Genomic DNA, 21,595 nt, shown 5'->3' with positions numbered 1-21,595 from the left:
CTCTTGGCTGCAAAAAGGAAAAACAAGCCTCCGATTCACGGGGAAATCCCTGCAACCTCTGTTCTATGTTGGCAATTTTTAAGTGTTCTGATTCCATGCATGGGAGTGTCCACAGTTGTAAACAATTCATGAACATGTTTAGAGAACACTTCAACAAGATTGGTTTTACTTTAAGTACTGTTTATCCACAGGAAATCATTTGAGCAAATAAGTGATCCGATTATTTATTTCCAGAAAACTACAGTTTATTAACTAACTATGTTTTGGTGAATGGAGTAACAGACAAAAAGCTGGATGAACTCAGCAGGTCGGGCAGCATCTATCCAGGGAAGTAAGCAATCAATGTTTCAAGTTGAGAGCCTTCATCTGGACTGATTTCCCTCCAAAGACATTGTCTCACCCACCGAGTTTTGTGTGTTGCTCCAGATTCCAGAGCCTGCAGTCACTTGAGTCTCCATATTTTGATAATTGTTGTGTTCACTGCAGGAAATGGCATCCCCCGGTGGTGACTGACTGTCATGTCACACAGTTTTCACAATGCAACAGCAGAATCTCAAGGGTAAGTTACAGTATCACAGATTAAAGTTGTTTTGAACAACTTGCCATTTAGAAACATACTGGGTTTCAGACCTGATACAGTATGCGTGCTTTCTCTCTTCACTAATGATGCCTGAACTTTTGATTACTTCCAGGATTCTCAGTTATACTTTACACAGAATACTTCAGCCTGTTTTGATGCAATTATTTTGAAAAATAATTTGGTATAAATTTAACAAATTAATAAGAAACTGAAGCAGGAGAAGATTGTTCAGCCCCTCACATCTGCTGTTCCATAATGCATCACTTATCAGTGCCACTGTCCTGTAATAATCACAGATCCCTTGAATCCCTTAATGCCAAAAAAAATCAGCTTCCATCGAGAATACACTCAGCCCTTTTGGGTGGAGAACTCCTAAGATTCACTATGCTCTGGTTGAAGATACTTCTCCTTATCTCAGTCCTGAATGGCCAATCCTTTATATCGAGGCTCTTTTACATTTCCCCAAGCTAGGAGGAGATGTCATTCCTGCATCAATCCTATCAAGCCCGATAAGAACTTGCTAGCTTGAGGACACACTACATGAGGTCAAGGAACAGGAGGATGCCACTTAGTCCCCTGAACATGCTTCCTGATTCAGTAATAGTTTACCTTTCACTTCAGCACTATTCTCCCGCACTAACTTTTGATCTACTTGCTACCTAACAATCTACTGGCTTCCGACTCAAATACACTCAGATATGAGCCTCCAACTGCTTTGTTATAAAACATTTCTTTCCATTTGGGATTGCAATCCCATGGATTTGTTAACATTTCTATATTCACTGATTTACATCTGCTGGTTTTTCTTGTGTGTTTTTCAGTCTCTCTGCTCAGTACATCATGGGTATATCCCTCCCCACTACTGGTAGTTTCTACAGAAGACACTGCCTTCAGAACACAATATCCATTATCAAAGATCTCCACCATCTGGGCCATGCCATCTTCTCACATCTACCATCAGACAAGAGATATGGAAGTCTGAAGTCTTACACCACAAGGTTCAAGAACAGCTACTTCTCTTCATCCATTCAGTTCTTGAACCAGTTGGAACAACCTTAATCCCTATAGGTTAGTAACAGAATAACCACTTTGCTCACTTTGTACTCAGATGTATATAGTATTTTTTGTCCTAATAGTGTTCTTTCTTGTACACATTGTGTATAATTTATGTTTAATTTATATGTTTTTCTTGTGCATACTGCTTATATGGTGCGCTTATGCCTAAGACAATAAATTCAATTTTGACTTTACTTTAATGATGAGTTAACTACGATGTGTAGTCAGTCTAATATGCTCCTTTGACCCTAGTTCCTGCAATTAACTTGGCTTCCTCACTTTGTTTTGATTTTTCTCAGTTCATCTCTGTGTGTTCCAGCCTGGGACCAACATCTTGAACTGAAGACTTCAAGTAATGAAATAGGTCTGTTGCATGAAATGAACAATTGTGATTTTTAGATAACTACAAATAATTAATACTGCACAAAGCTAGGGAAAACTCTACAAAGTAATATTCCCGAGAGATAAGGGATTAGCAGTCAAAGGACAAAAACATGAAACAATGAATACAATAATCTATACTTCTTGCAGAATAAAAGCAAAGGATTTCAAGAAAATCACTGAGAGGTAAAAGGAATACAAATGAAAGTCTAGTTTCTTCAAAAAACCAAACCCAATTCCCCCCGCTTATCCCTATTACATCCATAAATCCTCATTCTTAAGAGAACATACCTTCAATGCATCACTACGTTCTTCCTTTTGGGATTTAGTCTTTGGTTTCGATATGTCTGGAATTGACTCATAAAGGTTTTCAGATTCAGGAAGTTGTATTTGAGGAAGCGTTGAGCTGTTTGTTTCCACAAGCTTTGGTTGTCCCAATATCACAGCACCAATTTCTACAGTAGAATGTTTTTTAGAATTGCCGCTCTGGCTAAAGCTGGTACGTTGAAGAGGATAGACCTTTTCTGAAAAGTTAATTTCTTTTGCCTTATTGAGGGCAAGGTTATGATTAAGGCCTTCTGAATTCACTGCTGGCACTGCTGGCAGGAGATTTTCCATTAGGCTAAGTCTGTTTGGAAAATTATCTTGCAGTTTGGTGCGGAGCCTGACTGTGGAATTTAGCCTTTTTGGTGCAATGGTAGTGGTGAATTTTTTATTATTGGATTGTTTATTCTTCTCAGAGGCTTTGGCCACTTCACTGTAACATGGTGTCAATTCTAGTGGCAACAAAGAATGTTGTGAAGAGTTTGAGCCACGGAGTGAGGGAGGGCAGTCATTGGCCAGTTGATTCAATGAAGGATCCTTGGGTTTAGTAGAGTTTAAATTAGGCTGGTTTTCTTTCTCCAGGACTGGATCACATTTGTTGTCATTGTGTCCTTGTTTATCTTGATGAAATAGCTCATCTTTCTCAACAGTCCGATGGATTTTAACAACACTTTGAGTCTTGCTCACCTCTCTACTATTTTGGTTTTCAGCAGCATCAGATCCAACCAGGGATGGAACTCCAGGGGAAACTGCCCTTTCTGAAGTCAATTCTCTCACGTAATGTGCTGGCAAGTAGAATGGTTTGGATTGGTCATCCTTCCTAACATGCCACCAGTGGTCATTGGTTCTTGAAAGGAGAATATATATTTCATTTTGTTTAATAGAGATGAGTCTCCCATCCCTGGCTGTGTATTGATAGTTATACTCAACCTGAACAAGAACTTTTCCTGTGGCTGTAGACATCTCCAAATCAAATTAAATGCTTTCAAGAAGATTCCGTTAAAGAAGAACACCTCATTGCTGTAAAAAAAAAAGAAAATCAGTTAGTACCTCATTCCATAAAAATACAGGTTTTGCAGGTGATAGAGTTCCACACAAGTTTTCATTACCAGGAACTCATGCACCACTTCTACTTGTGGTTGGCCCCTCTGATACCAAGTTCACCAGAGACTGAAAGATAACTTGAGATCCTTCCACACTCAGTTCAGGTCACCCCTTGTTGGGGGCACATCTGCTGAAATGGTGGGAGAATATTTTGAAATGCACACTAAACTGCATGTACAGCATATGCAATGTTGTCCCAATTCAGCTACATGCAATACATAGAAGGCATGTGTTTGAAGGTTCAAAGTAAGTTCAATGGAGGTATGCAGGGCACAGAGTGGTAGGTGCCTGGAATGAACTGCCGGGGTGGTAGTGGAGGCAAATATGATAGAAGAGTTTAAGAGGTTATTAGACAAGCACATGAATATACAGAAAATGGAGGAATATGGACATTGTACAGGCAAAGGGGGTTAGTTTAGTTAGATGGTTAAATTACAAGTTTAATTAGTTCAGCACAACATCAAGGGCCAAAGGGCCTGTTCCTGTTTCATGTTCCAATAACTTGTTTCAGTTCCAATTGCATACCCAATAGCAGCCATCTGTGTGATAGTCCTGAGATTACCCCTGTTGGAATTCCAGCTGATATTTCTGGGTATAACTTCAACTGAATTAATTTCTGAGCAGTTTAAACTGTTCTTAAGTTCAGCATTCTTTCTAATTGGAAAAAAATATAGCTCTTTAACTGGACAGGAGGTTGAATAAAGCAGGCTTCACAAAACCATTCAGCCTTTACTTACCATAGCTGGTTATCACCAGGGATGCCATTAATAACATGTCATTCTGATGAAAGGTTAATTGCACTGAAATATTAATCCCTCTCCTGAGATGCTGTTTAACATGATGACTGCCCCATACATCCATAAAAAGATTACAAAGTAGGGGAATTAAGGGTTACGGAGAAAAGGCAGTTAGGTGGAGATGAGTCCACCATGATCTTTTTGAATGGTGAAGCAGGCTTGGTGGGCCAAATGGCCTACTCCTGCTCCCATTTCTTGTGTTCTTATGTTCAAAGAGTGCATTGGCTAGTAGGACTGGGTGGATCCATTCAGATAACTTTGCCACCCTTACCTTTCCTTTCTCCAAGGCTCACTCTGCCCATAGCCCCAAACACAAATCTTTCTCCAGCTTCCCTCCTGTCTTCCCACCAGCTACCAAATACTCTCTCTGGAAGTTTGATGAGTCTCCTACCCTCTCTACCACCCTCAAAAAAAGTATGCTTTCCATGATCATTTCCTAGCTCCCAAAGCAATTGATGTCCTCCTGTCAGATGATATCATCCTTTTCCACCTCCAAGCACCTTCCCCTCTCCAAAGACCTTGAAACACAGTACTCACTCAGATCTCCCCGATCAGACAATTCACCCCACCCAAACCATCTTAAATTCACCAATAACATCCTCCATGATTGCAACTCTGTTCTATTCTTTCATCTTTTCTTTCTTCAGCCTTTGGCATGAGTTGACTGCAATCGTCCTCTACCGTGGCCTCTTCTCAATGGTCAAGCTTTACAGGAATATGCTTACTTACACATTATCATTTCTATTCCATCTTAACCAATATAGCTATGGATTTACAACAAAGGAAAATGCTGGAAAAACTCGGCTTTTGTGAAATACAACAAAGAGTTATCATTTCAGGTTGATGGCTTCCTCTTTTTCCTTATACTGCCCTTTGGTAGTATGATGCAGCTTCCACATACATTTGTTGAATCAGGTGTCCAGCAATGGGCATATCAAAACTGAAGTGAACTGAATTTAAATTCTCCAGCTGTTGTGGCAGGATTCAAATACTCTCTCTAGATCTGCAGACCAGATCTCTGGAATCCAGTCCTGTAACCAACCAATAATGGGACAAATCTTGTGTTTCGAACTTGAGGTTTCTATTTCTGTTAATTTCTCAAGAAACTTGTGATTATTATCTTACGCCATGGCTTCTTTATTTAAAAAATGACATGTTGTGCAGTAACCTTCTTATTAATGTGGAAGAGCAAAATGGTTCACCTAATGTAAAGGCTGCAGGTTTCATATCAGAGGTTTTAAGTTGCTTCGTTTACACTAATTGCTGTTGGAAATACATCAACCTGTGACCAGCACCTATAGATGCATCAACTTCTCTGTTTATTTTCTGCTGTGATAATTTTGTATATGTACATTTCTGACATGATTTCCAATAATGATCAAATATCTTACTGGACTACAGATTTGGCCAACTTCATCAACATCCCATCCTGAATCAGTCAGTCAAAATTGTATTTTATCCTCAAAATATGGTCTTCTGCTCTTGTGGCTGCTTCTCCACTCTCCACCATACTTTAGCAAATAACAACAATAGTTCGGCCAGAGTAAAACAAGGAGTGAGAGTTTGGAGTACCATAGTATTTAAAGAAGATGTTAGATCTTTTAGACCATAAGGCTAGCAGCAGAACTAGGCCATTCAGCCCATCAAGTCTGCTCCACCCTTCAATCATGGGAGTCAACATAATTAATGACCCCCACCCACCATGGACATTCACTCTTCTCCCACCACTTCCCCTCCACTGGCCAGGAGATACAAAAGCAAGAAAGCACATACCACCAGGCTCAAGGATAGTTGCAATCCCACTGTTATGTATGAGATTACTGAACAGTTCCCTTGCGCAATACGATGAACTCTTAATCTCATGATCTACCTTGTTCTGGTCTTGCACCTTATTGTCTTCCTGTAACGTACTCTTTGTAACTGTCATACTTCATTTTGCCTGCTATTATTGTTTTCCCTTACACTACCTCAATACAGCGATGTGATGGAATGTATGATGTATGATATATGTTTTTCATTTCACCTTGGTACATGCAAAAATAATAAGCCAATTGACCTCAGATCAACATACTGTTCATCATCTATGATTATATGAAGGCACACTCCCACCATTCCAGTTTCACATGGTAATGATGAAATTCCTTCAGTATTTCCACAAATTATCCTATGTCTTAGTTGAAGCAGCAAGATCACTTCAGTTGCGCATTTGTCAACACCTTGCATGCTCTTGTGCAAAGTGAATGAGAAGGCCATTGGCAAGGACTTGACTTCATGCAGTAAGCTAGTGTAAGGATGCAACTCTTTGTGCATTATTTGTGAAGGACCTTCCATTGTTCTCATCCACATCAAGGTGAGTATAGTAGAACTTAGAAACTACTGGAATTATGCAAGTGCAACCTACAATAATAGCTACAAGACTCAGGAGCTTTGAACAAGGGATGTTTGCTCTATCTCTAACAGCATGGAGCACCCTGTAATTGGTGCTTCATCTCCTCCTGGTAAAGTCACTATCACCCCTGACCAGATGAGTTATTTATATATTTACAAATACTCCACAGTTCTTGAATGACGTACTGTTCTCCCAGTTATTGAAAATTATTCCATGCTTACCGAGCTGTTGTCAGTGTTCAGAACAAATGCAGTTATGAAAATATGAGTCTATTCACACATATACAAACACCTAAAGAGTGCAGATACCACAACACCGTTGCCCAGAGACATGCATGTGCACTAACCCTCCATGACTAGATGGTGCATATTAATTCACTGGTAGTGGTTGTTTAATTTCCTAGTATTTGGTTGAAGATCAGAATACAGAAGTGGCTGGATTGGACAGGAAATAGGAAATGGGTAGGAGGAAAAAGGAGAGGGTATCGGGAATAATGGCAGATAGTGGATCAGGAAAGAGACAAGCAAGGATAAAAGATGGGAGAGTAAATAATTGTAGAGAATAGAAAGCACAGGGTCAGAGGGGTGGAGGACAGAAGAACATGCCAACCAGATGGAGATAAATGGAAGAGACAAAAAGGAAACTGAAATTAATGAAGGAATTGGAAGAGAAGGCAAAGGGAGATTGGAAGAGTAGACATGATTGGATAGGGAAGAGAACATTGGGGAAGTAAATGACAAGGAATTTGAGGGTGAAATGAAAGACATTGGACAAGAGGAATGTGGGCACAATGAGTAAAGTATACTGAAAGTCAGAAGAAAGGTGGGAAATAGGGGTAGGTTGGACAAGGGAGATAAGACAGAATACATAATCATCAACTCCCCATGCACCAGCCATTCTAGCTGGTGTATGGCATATGTATCTGTAAAAGTAGGGTTTGCAGTTTAATTGTGTTATCTTATTATTTATATGCAGTATGGATACATTTTCAATCACATTTACTACAAGTACATACACTTCTGAGTTTAATTTATATATGCAAAACTTTAAAATATGCAATGCTAAATGTTTTGACCTCACCAGACTGCGACTACATTTTTCCACCCGAGACAGTATGCATTCTCACCTCTGGTCTGACTTTGGGTTATAAAGTAGTGGTGTTGGATCCACATCTTTCAGCAAAGCTGCCTTTTGGGGCTAAAAAGCACTGTTCACTGCCTTTCGCTCTTTCACAGTGGTCGCACAACCAAACAGAAGAGAGCGATTCAATCAGGTCATAATCTCCCATGAAGAGATTGCCTCCAGCAGTGGGCAATTTCTATTCAAAGGAAAAATCTGAAAAGTGGATGGATTTAATTGTTTTCTATTTTAAGTTATTTTTGTTTCAGTAGTGAGCAACAAGAATATTAAATGTGATAAAGATCTAACTCTTCAAAAGAGTTAAAATGCCTTATGATTCAAATAAGCCAAGAGTGTATATTTCTGTACAATGCTTCTTTCATTTATTTTAAGCACATAAACAATTTTAAATGCATGAAAATGAAATGCAAAGGTAAATCTAGACTGTGAACTATGAATTGTAATGCTTCGATATTTATTTCCACAGGAACTAAGTCCGTTTGTAAGCTGACTCCTGACTGGTTATGTCTTCACGGTGGAAGACACTAGTAGCATAGTGGAAGTTCCAGGTGTCAGGGGGCATGAAGTGTGTGAAGGTACCATGACTAAAAAAAACTGAAACTTCTTGCAAAACTGAAAGGTCTGAAGGTCGATTAGTCACCTGGGCCAGACGGTGTACACACCAGGGTTTTGAAAGAGGTGGCTGAAGAGATGGTGGAGGCATCTTTCAAGAATCACGGGATTCCAGAATGGTTCCAGAAGACTGGAAAATACACACCAAATTTCACTCCACTCTTCAAGAAGGGAGAGAGGCAGAAGAAAAGAAACTATAAGCCAATTATTCTGACCTCAGTGATTGGGAAGATGTTGGAGTTGATTATTAAGGATGAGGACTCATGGAGGCACATTATAAAATAGGCATGGTTTCCTTAAAGGAAAATCTTGCCTGACAAATCTGTTGGAATTCTTTGAAGAAGTAACAAGCAGGATAGACAAAGGAGAATCAGTTGATGTTGTATACTTAGATTTTCAGAAGGTCTTTGACAAGGTGCCACATGTGAGGTTGCTTAACAAGCTATGAGCCCATGGTATTACAGGAAAGATTCTGGCATGGATAAAGCAGTGGCTGATTGGCAGGAGGCCAAGAGTGGAAATAAAGGGAGCCTTTACTGACTGGCTGCCAGTGACTAGTGGTGTTCCACAGGGATCTGTGTTGGGACAATACTTTTTACGTTATACGTCAGTGATTTGGACGATGGAATTGATGGCTTTGTTGCAAAGTTTGCAGATGATATGAAGATAGGTGGAGGGGCAGGGAGTTTTGAGGAAAAGTAGAGAGGCTACAGAAGGACTTAGACAGAGCAGGAGAATGGACAAATAAATGGCAGATGGAATATAGTGTTAGGAAGTTTATGGTCATGCACTTTGATAGAAGAACTAAAAGGGCTGACTATTTTCTAAATGAAGAGAAAATACTAAAAAAAATCTAAGGCGCAAAGGGACTTGAGAGTCCGTGTGCAGGATTTCCTAAAGGTTAATTTGCAGGTTGCATCTGTGGTGAGGAAGGCAAATGTGATGTTAACATTCATTTCAAGAAGACTAGAATATAAAAGCAAGGATCTAGTTTTGAGACTTTATAAAGCACTGGTGAGGCCTCACTTGGAGTATTGTGAGCAGTTTTGGTCCCCTTATCTTAGAAAGGATGTGTTGAAACTGGAGAGGGTTCAAAGGAGGTTCATGAACTCCATCAATATTAATTGTGTAAGATCCATGCACCTATCCCAGTTTAATTTTTTACTATGATATAGAAGTATTAGAGGACCATGTTATGACACAGTAATGCTAGGTTACGAAGCACTAGAATGGTCAAATTCTCCACTGTCTGAAACATTGGCTCTTGTTTCTTTCCTCATGGAGGCTGCCTGACCTGGTGAGTGTTTGCAGTATTTTCAAAGAATAACATACAACAGTACAACACAGAACAGGTCCATTGGCTCATGAAGTCTGTGTCAACTGTGATGCCAAATGAAAATATTCACATCTGCCTGCACATGGCCTATATCCACCTAGTACCTTCCTGTTCATACATCTCTCTGAGTGCCTTTTAAATGTTACTCTTCTAGTTTTAATTGAATATCAGTGCCGGGTTCAGCAGTGAAATGTTAATGCTTATGAGGTTAACTGCATGCTGTTGCATGGGTGTCAGCACTCAGCTGTACAACTGTGAACTTGGGATCCAGCCCTTAAAGGCACAAGCATCTCTGTGACAAATTATAGAGTGGTGTGCGTGAAGAAAGTCAGGAATGGGGAAGTTCTGTTCCTACATTCACTGAAAGGGATTTGGAGAGGCAGGTAAGCTGCTGGAGACATTTTACTGTGTGGATTTGGAACAGGAAGACTCACCAGGGCTACTCTCAGGTGCCTCTGGCAGGATATTGCTCAAAGGAATTCTGCTAGAAGAGAGATTCCTACATTTACATTGTTTTTAAGGGTCTTTCCCTTGGGTAAGCGCACAGGACCAGCAGATCCCACGTGCTGAAAGAAAAGTAGGTGAGGAGTTCTCTCCTGGAGTTTACAATTTGGAAAAATTTCCTACCATTGTGGAATGGAAGAACATTTGGGGCATCAGCCTGAAATGATCCCGAAGTTAGGAAGCTGAGAGATAACCATTAACTTTCCATTAACTGTGAGAACAGTTCAAGATGTACAGCTGTCTTTGAAGTTAGAAGAGGTCACAGACCTTGGAATAGATCATCTAGTGGAAACATTGGTCCTGGATGGAATAGAACTTAGACGCAGATTCCTTCAGTGCCAGGGGCCACACAGTCCACTCTGCTGCCAATGCCTAAATTCCATTTCCAAGTCACACAGTAAGAGGTGTATTAGGTGTAGGAGAACATCTGTAACATGTTGGAACAGGTTCAAATTCACAACCCAAGATGCAAGAAGTCTAAGTCTTATGGGTAAGCCATGCAAGAAGTAAGGAGAGGATGTAGAGTGCTGACGGTGTTGTGGCAGACAATGCAATGTGAAACTGATTGGCCCTTTCACTGGCACAGTTTCAGAGGAAACAACACCATGTTAATTGACTATGTCTGTCACTTGCTCATTGCCAACTCCACCAGGTCACATTCCTCCTCAGTACAAGCATAGATTTCTGTGGATCAATGAAAGACTCTGCAAAGAATATTGAAATGTATTTTGAACAATTTTACTTCATTACTTGTTAAGTAGACAATTAAAACTCAAAACACAAGAAACACACACAAAAAATAATTGAATCTGATGTGTACATAACAGTGATAGGATAAAGAATATCTAAATATAGAAACAGGACAAACTTAACATAAAACAAGCCACACAATGCAAGGGTACATCTTGGAGTTAACAACACATTTCACTTCTGTTACTGTATCATTCTGGTTTTGTCACACTGGCAAATTAATATGGGGTATAAAGTTAGAATCATAACAGGAAGTATCACTCAGTAAGAACCCTTGAGCAGAAAAAACACCTCCTATTGCTAATTGTGCTGTATCAATAATATGCTGTCAGCAAAAACATCCGTTCTCAATCTTGAGCCATACTTACACATTAGATACAAATTAGTGTTCAAAATCTTCTATAATATTTCAATTTTACATCAAAGCTTACAGTCTAGTAACTTAAGTCTAAGAATAAATCCACTTCTCATGGATCTTAATTCTCATTGAAGCTCACTTTTCCATTACCTAAACTCCCAATGAAATTCCAATGCTTTAGCACCCACTTGACTAAACACAACCTATTCCTTTGTGAACAAACTGGCCCAGTGAAACCCATTCTCTTAGTAGTTGTCACCAGAATAAAATTTTCCAGTTGATATGGCAGTAGTAGATACTGTTGGAAATAGTAGGTGTGCTCTCATTTTCACAAACTTGTTGTACTATCTCATGATCTCTCTCTTCCTGATCTTATCACTCGCTCCTCTCTGTCAAGGATATGATTGCACTGGAGAGAGTGCAGAGAGAATTCACAGGTACCGAGGTACAGTGAAAAGCTTGACTTGCATACAGCTCATATGGATCAAATCATTACACCGTACATTAAGGTAGAACAAGGTAAAAGAATAACAATGCAGAATAAAGTGAGAGAGTGAAGTGCAGGTAAACGAGAAAATGCAAGGGATGTGTTGTGCTGGGAAGACCCTACACAAAGAATTACACTGCGACTACTCCAGATCAAACAGTAAAACTAAGTGGCATGGAACCTGTGACTTCTGAGGCAGTAGAAGATCTGCCATATGGCAGTAGTTAGATCTTTATGGCCGAATATGATGCAAGAAGTATCTAATCAAAGATGCACGATTATCAACTTGACTAACTGTATATATCCAGTCAAGCTAGTAATGGATTTATCCCATTATGATCTGAAACTAATTGTGGTGTCCAGACTAAGATCAATCAATGTGCCCGTGTGACACATGGACGACTGAACTGAATTGAATTGTCTTTATTTCTTACGTCCTTCATATACTTGAGGAGTAAAAATCTTTCTGTTACGTCTCCGTCTAAATGTGCAATGTGCAATTTATAGTAATTTGTAATAAATAGTATGTACAGTAAGATATACAACAGGACAGTCAGAATTGTGTGTCCCAATTTCCTGAGCAGCATGAATCACACTGAACTATGTTTGTATGCTCGTCGTTCACAAAACTGGAACTAAATTGGGTCCTTTGTTTCAAAGAGTATTGGAAACAGAGTAGTGCAAACAGCTTCTTCCCCTCTGCCATCCGATTCCTAAATGGAGATTGAATCTTTGGACACTACCTCACTTTTTAAAAAAATATTTAAAAGTATTTCTGTTTTTGCACATTTTAAAAATCTGTTCAATGTATGTAATTGATTTACTTGTTTATTATTATTTTATTTTTTTTCTCTCTGCTAGATTATGTATTGCATTGAACTGTTGCCGCTAAGTTAACAAATTTCATGCTACATACCGGTGATAATAAACCTGATTCTGATTCTGGATAAGAAAAACTTAGCGGGATATGGGCTAAAGCAGGAAAATGAGATTAGTTTAGATGGATATCTTGGTCAGCATGGTTGGGTTGGGCCGAAATACCATACTGTATTAAGCTATGACTCTTATGTAGCCTAATTTAGTCCCTTTTGTTTTATAAGTCACAGACAGGCCCAGGTTCATCTACTGTACTTTGATTGATCAATTGATCATAGTCTGGACATCACAGTCTGAATAAGACTATAACTTGAAGGAATCCATCTATGGTCCTGATCTTGGTAGAAAAACCAATGACATTTACTGGATAGTCTTTGCAGATGTTGACACCTGGTGAGCATAAGATCAAACTTGGGAAAAATTGTTTTAGTGTTTGAAAAGACTGATCATACTCACCACCCTTACATAAGAAATTCATGTAGGAACCTTCAGAAAATAAAGAAACACAACAATGTCCAGAATTCTACTTACCAAAATCATGCCCTTGAAAAGCGTTTTAAAATACCTTGATTACCTCACACCTATCAGGATTAAATTCCACCTATTATTCCTAAATTAACAAATTTCACGGCACATGCCGGTGATAATAAACCTGATTCTGATTCTCTGTGCCCATCTTACCAACTGATCAATCTCATTCTGTAGACCACAACGATCCTCACCATCAACACCAACACCGCCACTAATTTCAGTGCCATCCACAAACTTACAGAAATAGCTGCCCCAGGAATGTACAAACTTCCACTGAATATCCCTAATTACATATGGTTAACACGATTCAAAATTTCAAGGCTCTAATTTTATAGGCTCCAGTCACATACCAGTGATTTGAGCATAAAATCCAGGCTGATATCTCATTAGTTTCTGTTAATAAAACTATTTTCTTAGATGTGATGTAGAGAGATTATTTCAACCAATCATTGTGCTGTGCTGATGTGTAGGAGATAGTATCTTTCTGATGAAAGGTTAAACAAAGGACCGGAATGCCTTTACAAGGAAATGGTAACCTTGATGTTATTTAAAAAGCATGGAAATTGCTTCCACTGTCTGCAGCCAGTGTTTGCTCCTTAACCAACATCACTGAAAGAAATAAATAAAAACAGAAAACACTGGTAAAACTCAACAGGTCAGACTGCATTTGTAGAAAGAAAAGCAGTTATTGTTTCCACAGAGAGCAGCAGTACTACCCTGATTTAACATGTCTTGTCACAGTCTGGACCCTCAATATCCCTCTGACCCTGGAGCTCTAAAAAATGCCACAAAATTACCTGCTCATGGCAAAATGAGAACAGATGTTGTTTCCTCTGTTTCACCTCACCGTGCTCTGTGCAGTTATGCAACAAAACTCATTTCCCCATTTCCGTTTCTGTTAGTGCATGCTTATTTTCTCTGATTGGCTGAAATAATCTCTCTGCATCACATCCAAGAATATTGGTTTATAAACAGAACCTAATTAGACGAATGCAGAGTAAATATGTTCTATTCAACAAGTAGCTCACAATTATTTCCTGTTGAAGGATGTTCAGCACAGGAATAACATGAGGAACAAACTCTAAAGGAGGCTAATTTGCATCAGTATAAATCAGTCCGAACTTTGTTGTGGTTCTTTAAATTCTGCTTGAATCCCCATTCTCTCACCATCACCCAACCTATTTTAGATAATTATTCACAATTTCGGATCCAGATTCTAATAGTTCTAAGCATGAGATATTTTTTTCTACCAGAAGGAAGTGAAACTTATGGGATGAAAGCATGTCATGAGGATTTGCAACAAGGAAGGGGCCAAATTTTCAAGAAACTACCAGAGAGGATTAAAGGATATGACAATCCTAATGTACCCTTCAGTTAGACAAAAGGATTATGATAAATTGCCCAAAAATGACAAGTCAGGATCAACAGAAATGAATGTACAGAGGCAGTCAGGAGTCACCAGCCAATGACAATGTCACAGCAACAATTTACTGGATGAACTTAGCAGTTCAAGTAGCATCAGTGGGAGGAAAGAAATTGTCAACATTTCAGGTTGAAATCCTGCATCAGAACTGATAACAATGCTAACCAGCTCTCCACTGCATCTTTGTCAGGTTCTGACATCAAGTGAAATGCCAGCGTGGAGAGTTGGCTTCAGCCCACAGCACCATTTATATGTCAGTCTGAAAAAGATGCAGAGAAATTTTCCAGCTTACAGTTCTGCTTCCCATGCTTTCACAAATTCAAGTTTATTGTCATTCAACCGCACACATGTATACCTCCCCACCAAGGTGCACAACACAGTACATATAGCTCACGCATATAAAGTAATATTACCACAGGTAAATTAACAAATAATAAGGGCATATATGATACAAATTAAATAATAAACAGTATAACACAACTGGGGATTCATACATAATGAGATCTGGGTGGTGGCAGAGAGTTCAGTAGTCTTATGGTGTGGGGAAAGAAGCTGGTTCCCATCATAATAGTTCTTGTCCTAATGCTACCATACCTTCAGCTTAATGGCGGAGGGGGTGTCAAAGAGATTGATGGACAGATGGGAGGGATCACAGACAATGATAAGAGCCCTGTGTATGCAGCACTCCTGATAAATATCTCTAATGGATGGAAGAGAGACCCTGATGATCCTCTCAGCAATTCGCAATCCTTTGAAGGGACTTGTGGTCCAATTGTACATGGTATCTGCCAGAGATAGCACATTTGGGCATTTCCACTGAGATGGGTGAAGGCTTAGGAACAAAACTCCTACTAGCTAAATAAAGTTGACACAGTTGTGCCAAAATTTCTCATCTGAACAAGTACACATTTCAGCAAAGCACAGGAAGCATCTCTACATTCTGATGCCAAATCATGGCCTCATTTTGTGAGCTTGTTGCTTAAACTAACAAAGTAATTTTGATTTTGAAGCTTCCTTATCATTTCACTTGGGAGGTTTACAATGCCTACACTTACAACAACTATATCTAAGGTCAATTGCTTGTGACCTTATAAAGGTACAATATATATAATCATGAGCGGCATAAGTAAGGTGAATATCCAAAGCCTTTTCCCAGGATAGGGAGATCTTGAAATGAGGTGGGAAAGATTTAAAAGGGATGATGGCAGAATACAGTATTAATGGTAAGACTCTTGGCAGTGTGAAGGATCAGAGAGATCTTGGGGTCCGAGTCCATAGGACACTCAAAGCAGCTGCGCAAGGTTGACTCTGTGGTTAAGAAGGCATATGGTGTATTGGCTTTCATCAAACGCGATCAGACCCCACTGGGAGTACTGTGCTCAGTACTCCAAATTTAAGGGGATATGGGCTAAATATGGCCAAATGGGATTAGCTCATTTGAGCAACTTGTTAGGTACAGACAAGCTGGGCTAAAGAGCATGTATAACTTAGGCTCCATGTTTAAAGACACAATTGCAAAATTGTACCTCTGATAATATATGGTGGGGTTTTTTTTCATTGTTTTCTTTGGAAATCAAACACATCTATTTCAAAATGATTTGCAATTTATACTAATTTTACATGTAGTTGTGTGCAAGCAGGGAACATAGCAATTGCAAGAATGAGTTAAACTCATATCAGCGTAGAGTTTTACCTTTTTATTCATGATAAATTGGCATTATTCACAAAGCCAGCATCCAGTACTCACTCTTCATGATCTTTAAATCAGGTGGTTGAGTCATTGTCCTATAAGATCCTCTAACATTATCACAGATTTCCTAATTTGTTATCTGGGTGGGACAAATTCTGGGAATTCCCTGGTTGACCATGTGACCTGAAGGAAGGTGATTCCACAACGAAGCCAGAAAATAACTGAAAATGGTTTAAAAAATACAGCAGATGTTGAAATCAGGAGTAAATATAGAATCTGCTGTAAACTCTCAGCAAGTTAGGCAGCATCTGTTGAGATAGAAAGTTGATGTGTTTCAGGATGATGACCTTTCATCAGCTAACAGCAGGTAAATATTGGCAAAGCACCAACACCTGCTGCTGTTGTCTTTTCTGAAGTTCAGGGCCATCACTTTTATGAATTGCTTCATTATATCTAATAGATCAAATGCTCTACAACTGTGTTTCACCTCTCATAATTCAGTATTGTGGATACGTGACTGCAGTTTTGTCTTGATGGTGGTGAACTTCTTGAGTTCTCCTCAAACTCCTCCAGGGCAAGTAAGGAGCTTTTCATTGACCTCTCAAAGCCTATAGCTGGAACGTCCTTGCAGACAATCAGATTTTGTCATGCTTTTGTTAACACTGTATACAAGTAACTTGTTAATTAAGCCAATAATTAATGGTTAAAAATCTAGGAATTGAAAGGAAGTGTTAATGCCACTGAACCTTAGGGGGAAATGGTGATCTGTATGATGTGAAACATCGAGAGTGAGGAACGACCCAATGCTTAGATGATTTAAGTGCCGGGCCAGATCATAAAGGTCAGGGTGTCAGGGCCGAAAGTGAGTAATCTGGGTGGGAAAGTTCCCTAGTGGAAGTCCTTTTATGAAGGTGTCCTCCCCTTACACACTGGGGACCTGAGGTGGAGGGTGCTGCCAAGACCAGTGCCTTATAACAAGTTTCTCTGTTTCTACATGGATCTCTCAGCTACCTGGTACTTCTGTGGGCAGGAAGAGATCGTGTACCATATGTACATGGAGTGTGCAAGGCTGCAGCCCTTATTTGCATAACTAAAGAGGCTGCTCCTCACCTTCTGGCTGCATCTTAGCCACAATCTCTTCATCTTTGGTCATCCACTAAGGAGGGAGCAGTGAGAGAGGAGGATGCTAGTTAACAGTCTCCTAGGGCTGGCTAAGATAGCTATCAATGGGTCCTGGAGATGGGCAGCGGATGGTTCTGCTCAGGTTGACTGACCAGCAATGTTCAGGGGGTACGTACGTGCCCAGTTAGCAGTCGAAAAAGAACACACAGAATTGACATGGAAATGTTTCCGGACCAATGGGCACTGCGGGGGCTAAATGCCATTTTTTGATAGGAATACATTAGTTTAATGTACATTACTTTTGATTTGTTTCGTCTTTTGTTTTGTAATATGACTGCACACTAATGTAGTGGTTTGAAATTGCAATAAAAGTAGTTTTGTCAAAAAAAAAGGAGCGAGCAAGTTCAGCTCGCTGAATCACAACCTTTACTCAGCTCTGTACTGAACTGAGGTTGTGGCTTAGTGTCTATGACTTATGTAAACTTCAGTTCTGAATGCTATTTGCTTACTTTTATTTTTTGCATGATTTGGTTTTTTTTTTCCTGCACATTTGGTGTTTGATGGTTTTCTTTTTTTAATGGGCTCTTTTCTGTTTCTTTGTTTTGTGGCTGCCTGTAAGCAGATGATTCACAAGGTTGTATAACATACACATACTTTGAGAATAAATGTATTTTGAACTTTGAATGTTATTTGCTGTTCATCAGCCCATGTGAATGTTGTGTAAATTCTACTGTAAGTGGGTATAGACTGCTTCTCAATCTAATTATTTATAAATGTACCTAGAGCCTGTGCAATCTTCAGTAACATCCCCACTTCTAAACCTTATAATGGATGGAGGGGTCATTACTGAAGGAACAAAACATGGTTGAAAACATGAAACTATACAGATTGAAATCATCCAGCAAAGTTGTGAAATTGAGATGACTGACATTTATCAACAATGACCCTCCTTGGTGCTTGAAAGTCAGTACTGCAGCTGCACATGAACAGGCGGACTGGAGACAAGGCAAAGTTTGGAGTGGAAGGTCTCAGCTTGATGGTTGGGATGCTATTGAGCTGCAGGATTGTTTCCTCTAACTAGAAGACTAAGCCGATTCTTGATATCACAGGCAATCAATCAAATTGACTAAACTGGTATCTGAGTACCTCAGGAGATCGCAGAGGTCAATTAATTGCTCCACTGTACATAGCCTTACTTTTATGTATTGAGGATGGAGATGTTCATCGTGCCTCCTTTTTTAGATGTTCAGCACAATCTATGAATGAATGGAGGAAGACTGTAAATCTTTGGTCTGCTAGTTGGAGGATGACTGAGCTATTTTAAACCCCTGCTGTTTCCACTTTTTTTTTCTGCCTTGAGTCCTGTGTTATAGCCTTACCAATTTGGCACTTCATTTTGACTTGTGTTTGCTTCTTTACCAGAGATTCTATTCTGTATTTATTGATTGGTTACCTAGCTAAATCTTAGCAGAGTGAATGATATGTTGACCCATGAAGTTACAAACTGTGGCCCATTGCACCCTCATTGACACACTGTTTAGAGCTGCTGAATGTGTTTGGAATTGAGCCCATTTAGTACAATAACAGTAACTCACAACCTGAAGAAGGCAATCCTCAACATGAAAGCTGAACAGTAGAAAAATAGAATTATTCCCAATCATCTACGCTCACCCAATCTTCCCACCACCTTAACAGTAATAGAGTTCCTCTTGTCCTTACCTACCATCCCATGAGTCTCCACATCCAACACATTATCTTCCACAACTTCCGTCATTTCCAACGGGATCCCAACACTGAACATATCTTTACCTCCCCCTCTCTCAACATGGATCACTCCCTCCAGTATTCCCTTGTCCATTCATTCCTCCCCACTGATCTCCTTCCTGGCATTTATCCCTGCAAGTGGTATAAGTGCTATACCTGCCCATTCACCTCCTCCCTCACCTCCATTCAGGGCCCAAACAGATCTTCCAGGTAAGGTAACACTTCACCTGTAAATCTGCTGGGGCTGTCTATTGAGTCCGGTACTTCCGATGCAGCCTCCTCTACATTGGTGAGACCTGTCGTAAATTGGGGAACCGCTTCGTTGAGCACCTCCACTCCATCCGCCAAAAGCGGAACTTCCTGATGGCCAAACATTTTAATTCCGATTCCCATTCTGACATGTCAGTCCATGGTCACCTCTTGTGCCACGTTTAGATACACAAGCTGAAGGATATTCCCTTGCTCGTATTTAACTAACTCCCTGAGAATTAAGAAGTGTGGACCAATCATTCTCCAGCCTGCATGCCTCTAGTGCCATCACCCCAAATTTTGCCCCAACAAAGAGACATAACCAGGAATGGAGAATGTGACTGGAACATTACTTATAGATAAGATGCAGTAAGCGTTACTGTAAAAGGATGTCATTTAACTAATCTGGGGCAGCTATCCTAATTCTGGCACAGTTTCCTAGATATCAGGAAGGACCTTATTGGGTCAACCAGTGCAGTAGGTGTCATTGTCATGTACAATTCCTTCCTTAGTTTATACCATAGAGAATGCAAGGATTTAAGAAGATTGCTCACCACCACCTCCTCAAGCATAGTTAGGAATGGGCTTTAAGTGTTGTGCAATGTCCACACCCAATGAGGAAGCTTAAATAAACATTTTGGTGTGAATCTGGAGTCATGTGTAAACAACTTCTAATCAGCACAGAGGGCTTCCCTTCTGACAGGAGCATGCATGAAACAGTCTACTTTAACAACAGTCCATTAGTTTCATGTTTATGGTCACAGATACCAGCACCAGCCACTGCTTCTCCTCCCTACCCTTCCATCCTTCCATATGGATCACTCCCTCCATGACTTCTTGATCCACTCATTCCCTCCCTGACCACTGGCACACTCTCCTGAAGATGCAATTGGTATAGTATGTCTCCTACCTCATCACCATCCAGAGAACTAAACAGCCCTTCCAAGTGAGCCTCTTCCTACTTCACTTGCTGTATTTCTGTATTTGGTGCTCCATATGTGGCACCCTATAAATTGTTGAGACCAAGCACAGATTCAGTGACTGTTTAGCAGAGCACAAATGCTCAGCCATCAAGAGCTTGCAGAATGCAAGCCATTTAAATTCCCCTCCCATTCCTACACTGACCTATTCAACCTCTGCCTTCTCCATAAGAACATAAGAGATAGGAGCAGAATTTGGCCATGCAGCCCTATCAAGTCTGCTCTGCCATTCCATTATGGCTGATATATTATTCTTCTCAACTCCCTTCTCCTCATAACCTTTGTCTCTCTCACTAATTAAGAACCTGTCAACCTCCACTTTAAATATACCCAATGACTTGGGCTTCACAGCTGTCTGTGGCAACAAATTCCACAGATTCACCACCTTTGGTTAAAGAAATTCTTCCACATACCTGTTCCAAAGGGAGAGCCCTCCATTTGGTGGTTGTGCCTTCTGGTCCCAGAATCCCCCAATATAGGAAACATCCTCTCTATCTAGGCCTTTCAATTTTCGGTAGGTTTCAATGAGATTTGCCCCTCATTCTACTAAACACCAGAGAGTACAGGCCCAGAGCCATCAAATGCTCCTTGCACATTAACCCTTTCATTCCAGGAATCATTCTTGTAAGCATATTCTGGACCCTCTCCAATACCATCACATCTTTTCTTAGATAAGAGGTCTAAAACCGCTCACAATACTCCAAGTGTGATCTGACTAATGCCTCATAAAGTCTGAGCAATACACCCTTTCTTTTATATTCGAGTCCTCTCAAAATGAACGCAAATATTGCATTTGCCTTACCTACCATCGAATGGCAAGATAGCCTTTAGGGAAACCTGCACAAGGACTTCCAAGTCCCTTTGCATCTCTGATATTTGAATAATCCTTCTACCAAAGTGTATGACAATACATACCCCAACATTATATTTCATTTGCACTTCTTTGTCAATTCTCCCAATCTAAGTCCTTCTGCAACCTCCCTGCTTCCTCAACACTACCTGTCCCTCCACCTTTGTATCATCTGAAAATCTGGCCACAAAACCATCAATTCCATCATCCAAATCATTGACATATAACGTAAAAAGTGATCCCAATATCGACACCTGCGGTAGTCTCCAGCAACAAACCAGGAAAAGCTCCA

General features: G+C 40.0%; 1 protein-coding gene across 3 annotated transcripts in view; it reads right to left on the bottom strand.

Moving 5' to 3' along the window:
* The window catches only part of arhgap27 (Rho GTPase activating protein 27), a 245,426-nt gene that overhangs the window by 164,657 nt on the left and 59,174 nt on the right, over positions 1 to 21,595 (bottom strand). For all 3 annotated transcript variants that reach the window (XM_059955699.1, XM_059955701.1, XM_059955700.1), the window contains exon 2: positions 2,309 to 3,361. In XM_059955699.1, the coding sequence (XP_059811682.1) occupies positions 2,309 to 3,304 (996 nt within the window). In that variant the 5' untranslated portion in view covers positions 3,305 to 3,361. The remainder of the gene's footprint in view (positions 1 to 2,308; positions 3,362 to 21,595) is intronic.

This window comes from Hypanus sabinus, chromosome X1 (assembly GCF_030144855.1).
Source record: "Hypanus sabinus isolate sHypSab1 chromosome X1, sHypSab1.hap1, whole genome shotgun sequence".
Classification (NCBI taxonomy): domain Eukaryota; kingdom Metazoa; phylum Chordata; class Chondrichthyes; order Myliobatiformes; family Dasyatidae; genus Hypanus; species Hypanus sabinus.
The sequence above is the reverse complement of the archived record's forward strand: the minus strand, read 5'-3'. Positions and strand labels throughout refer to the sequence as shown.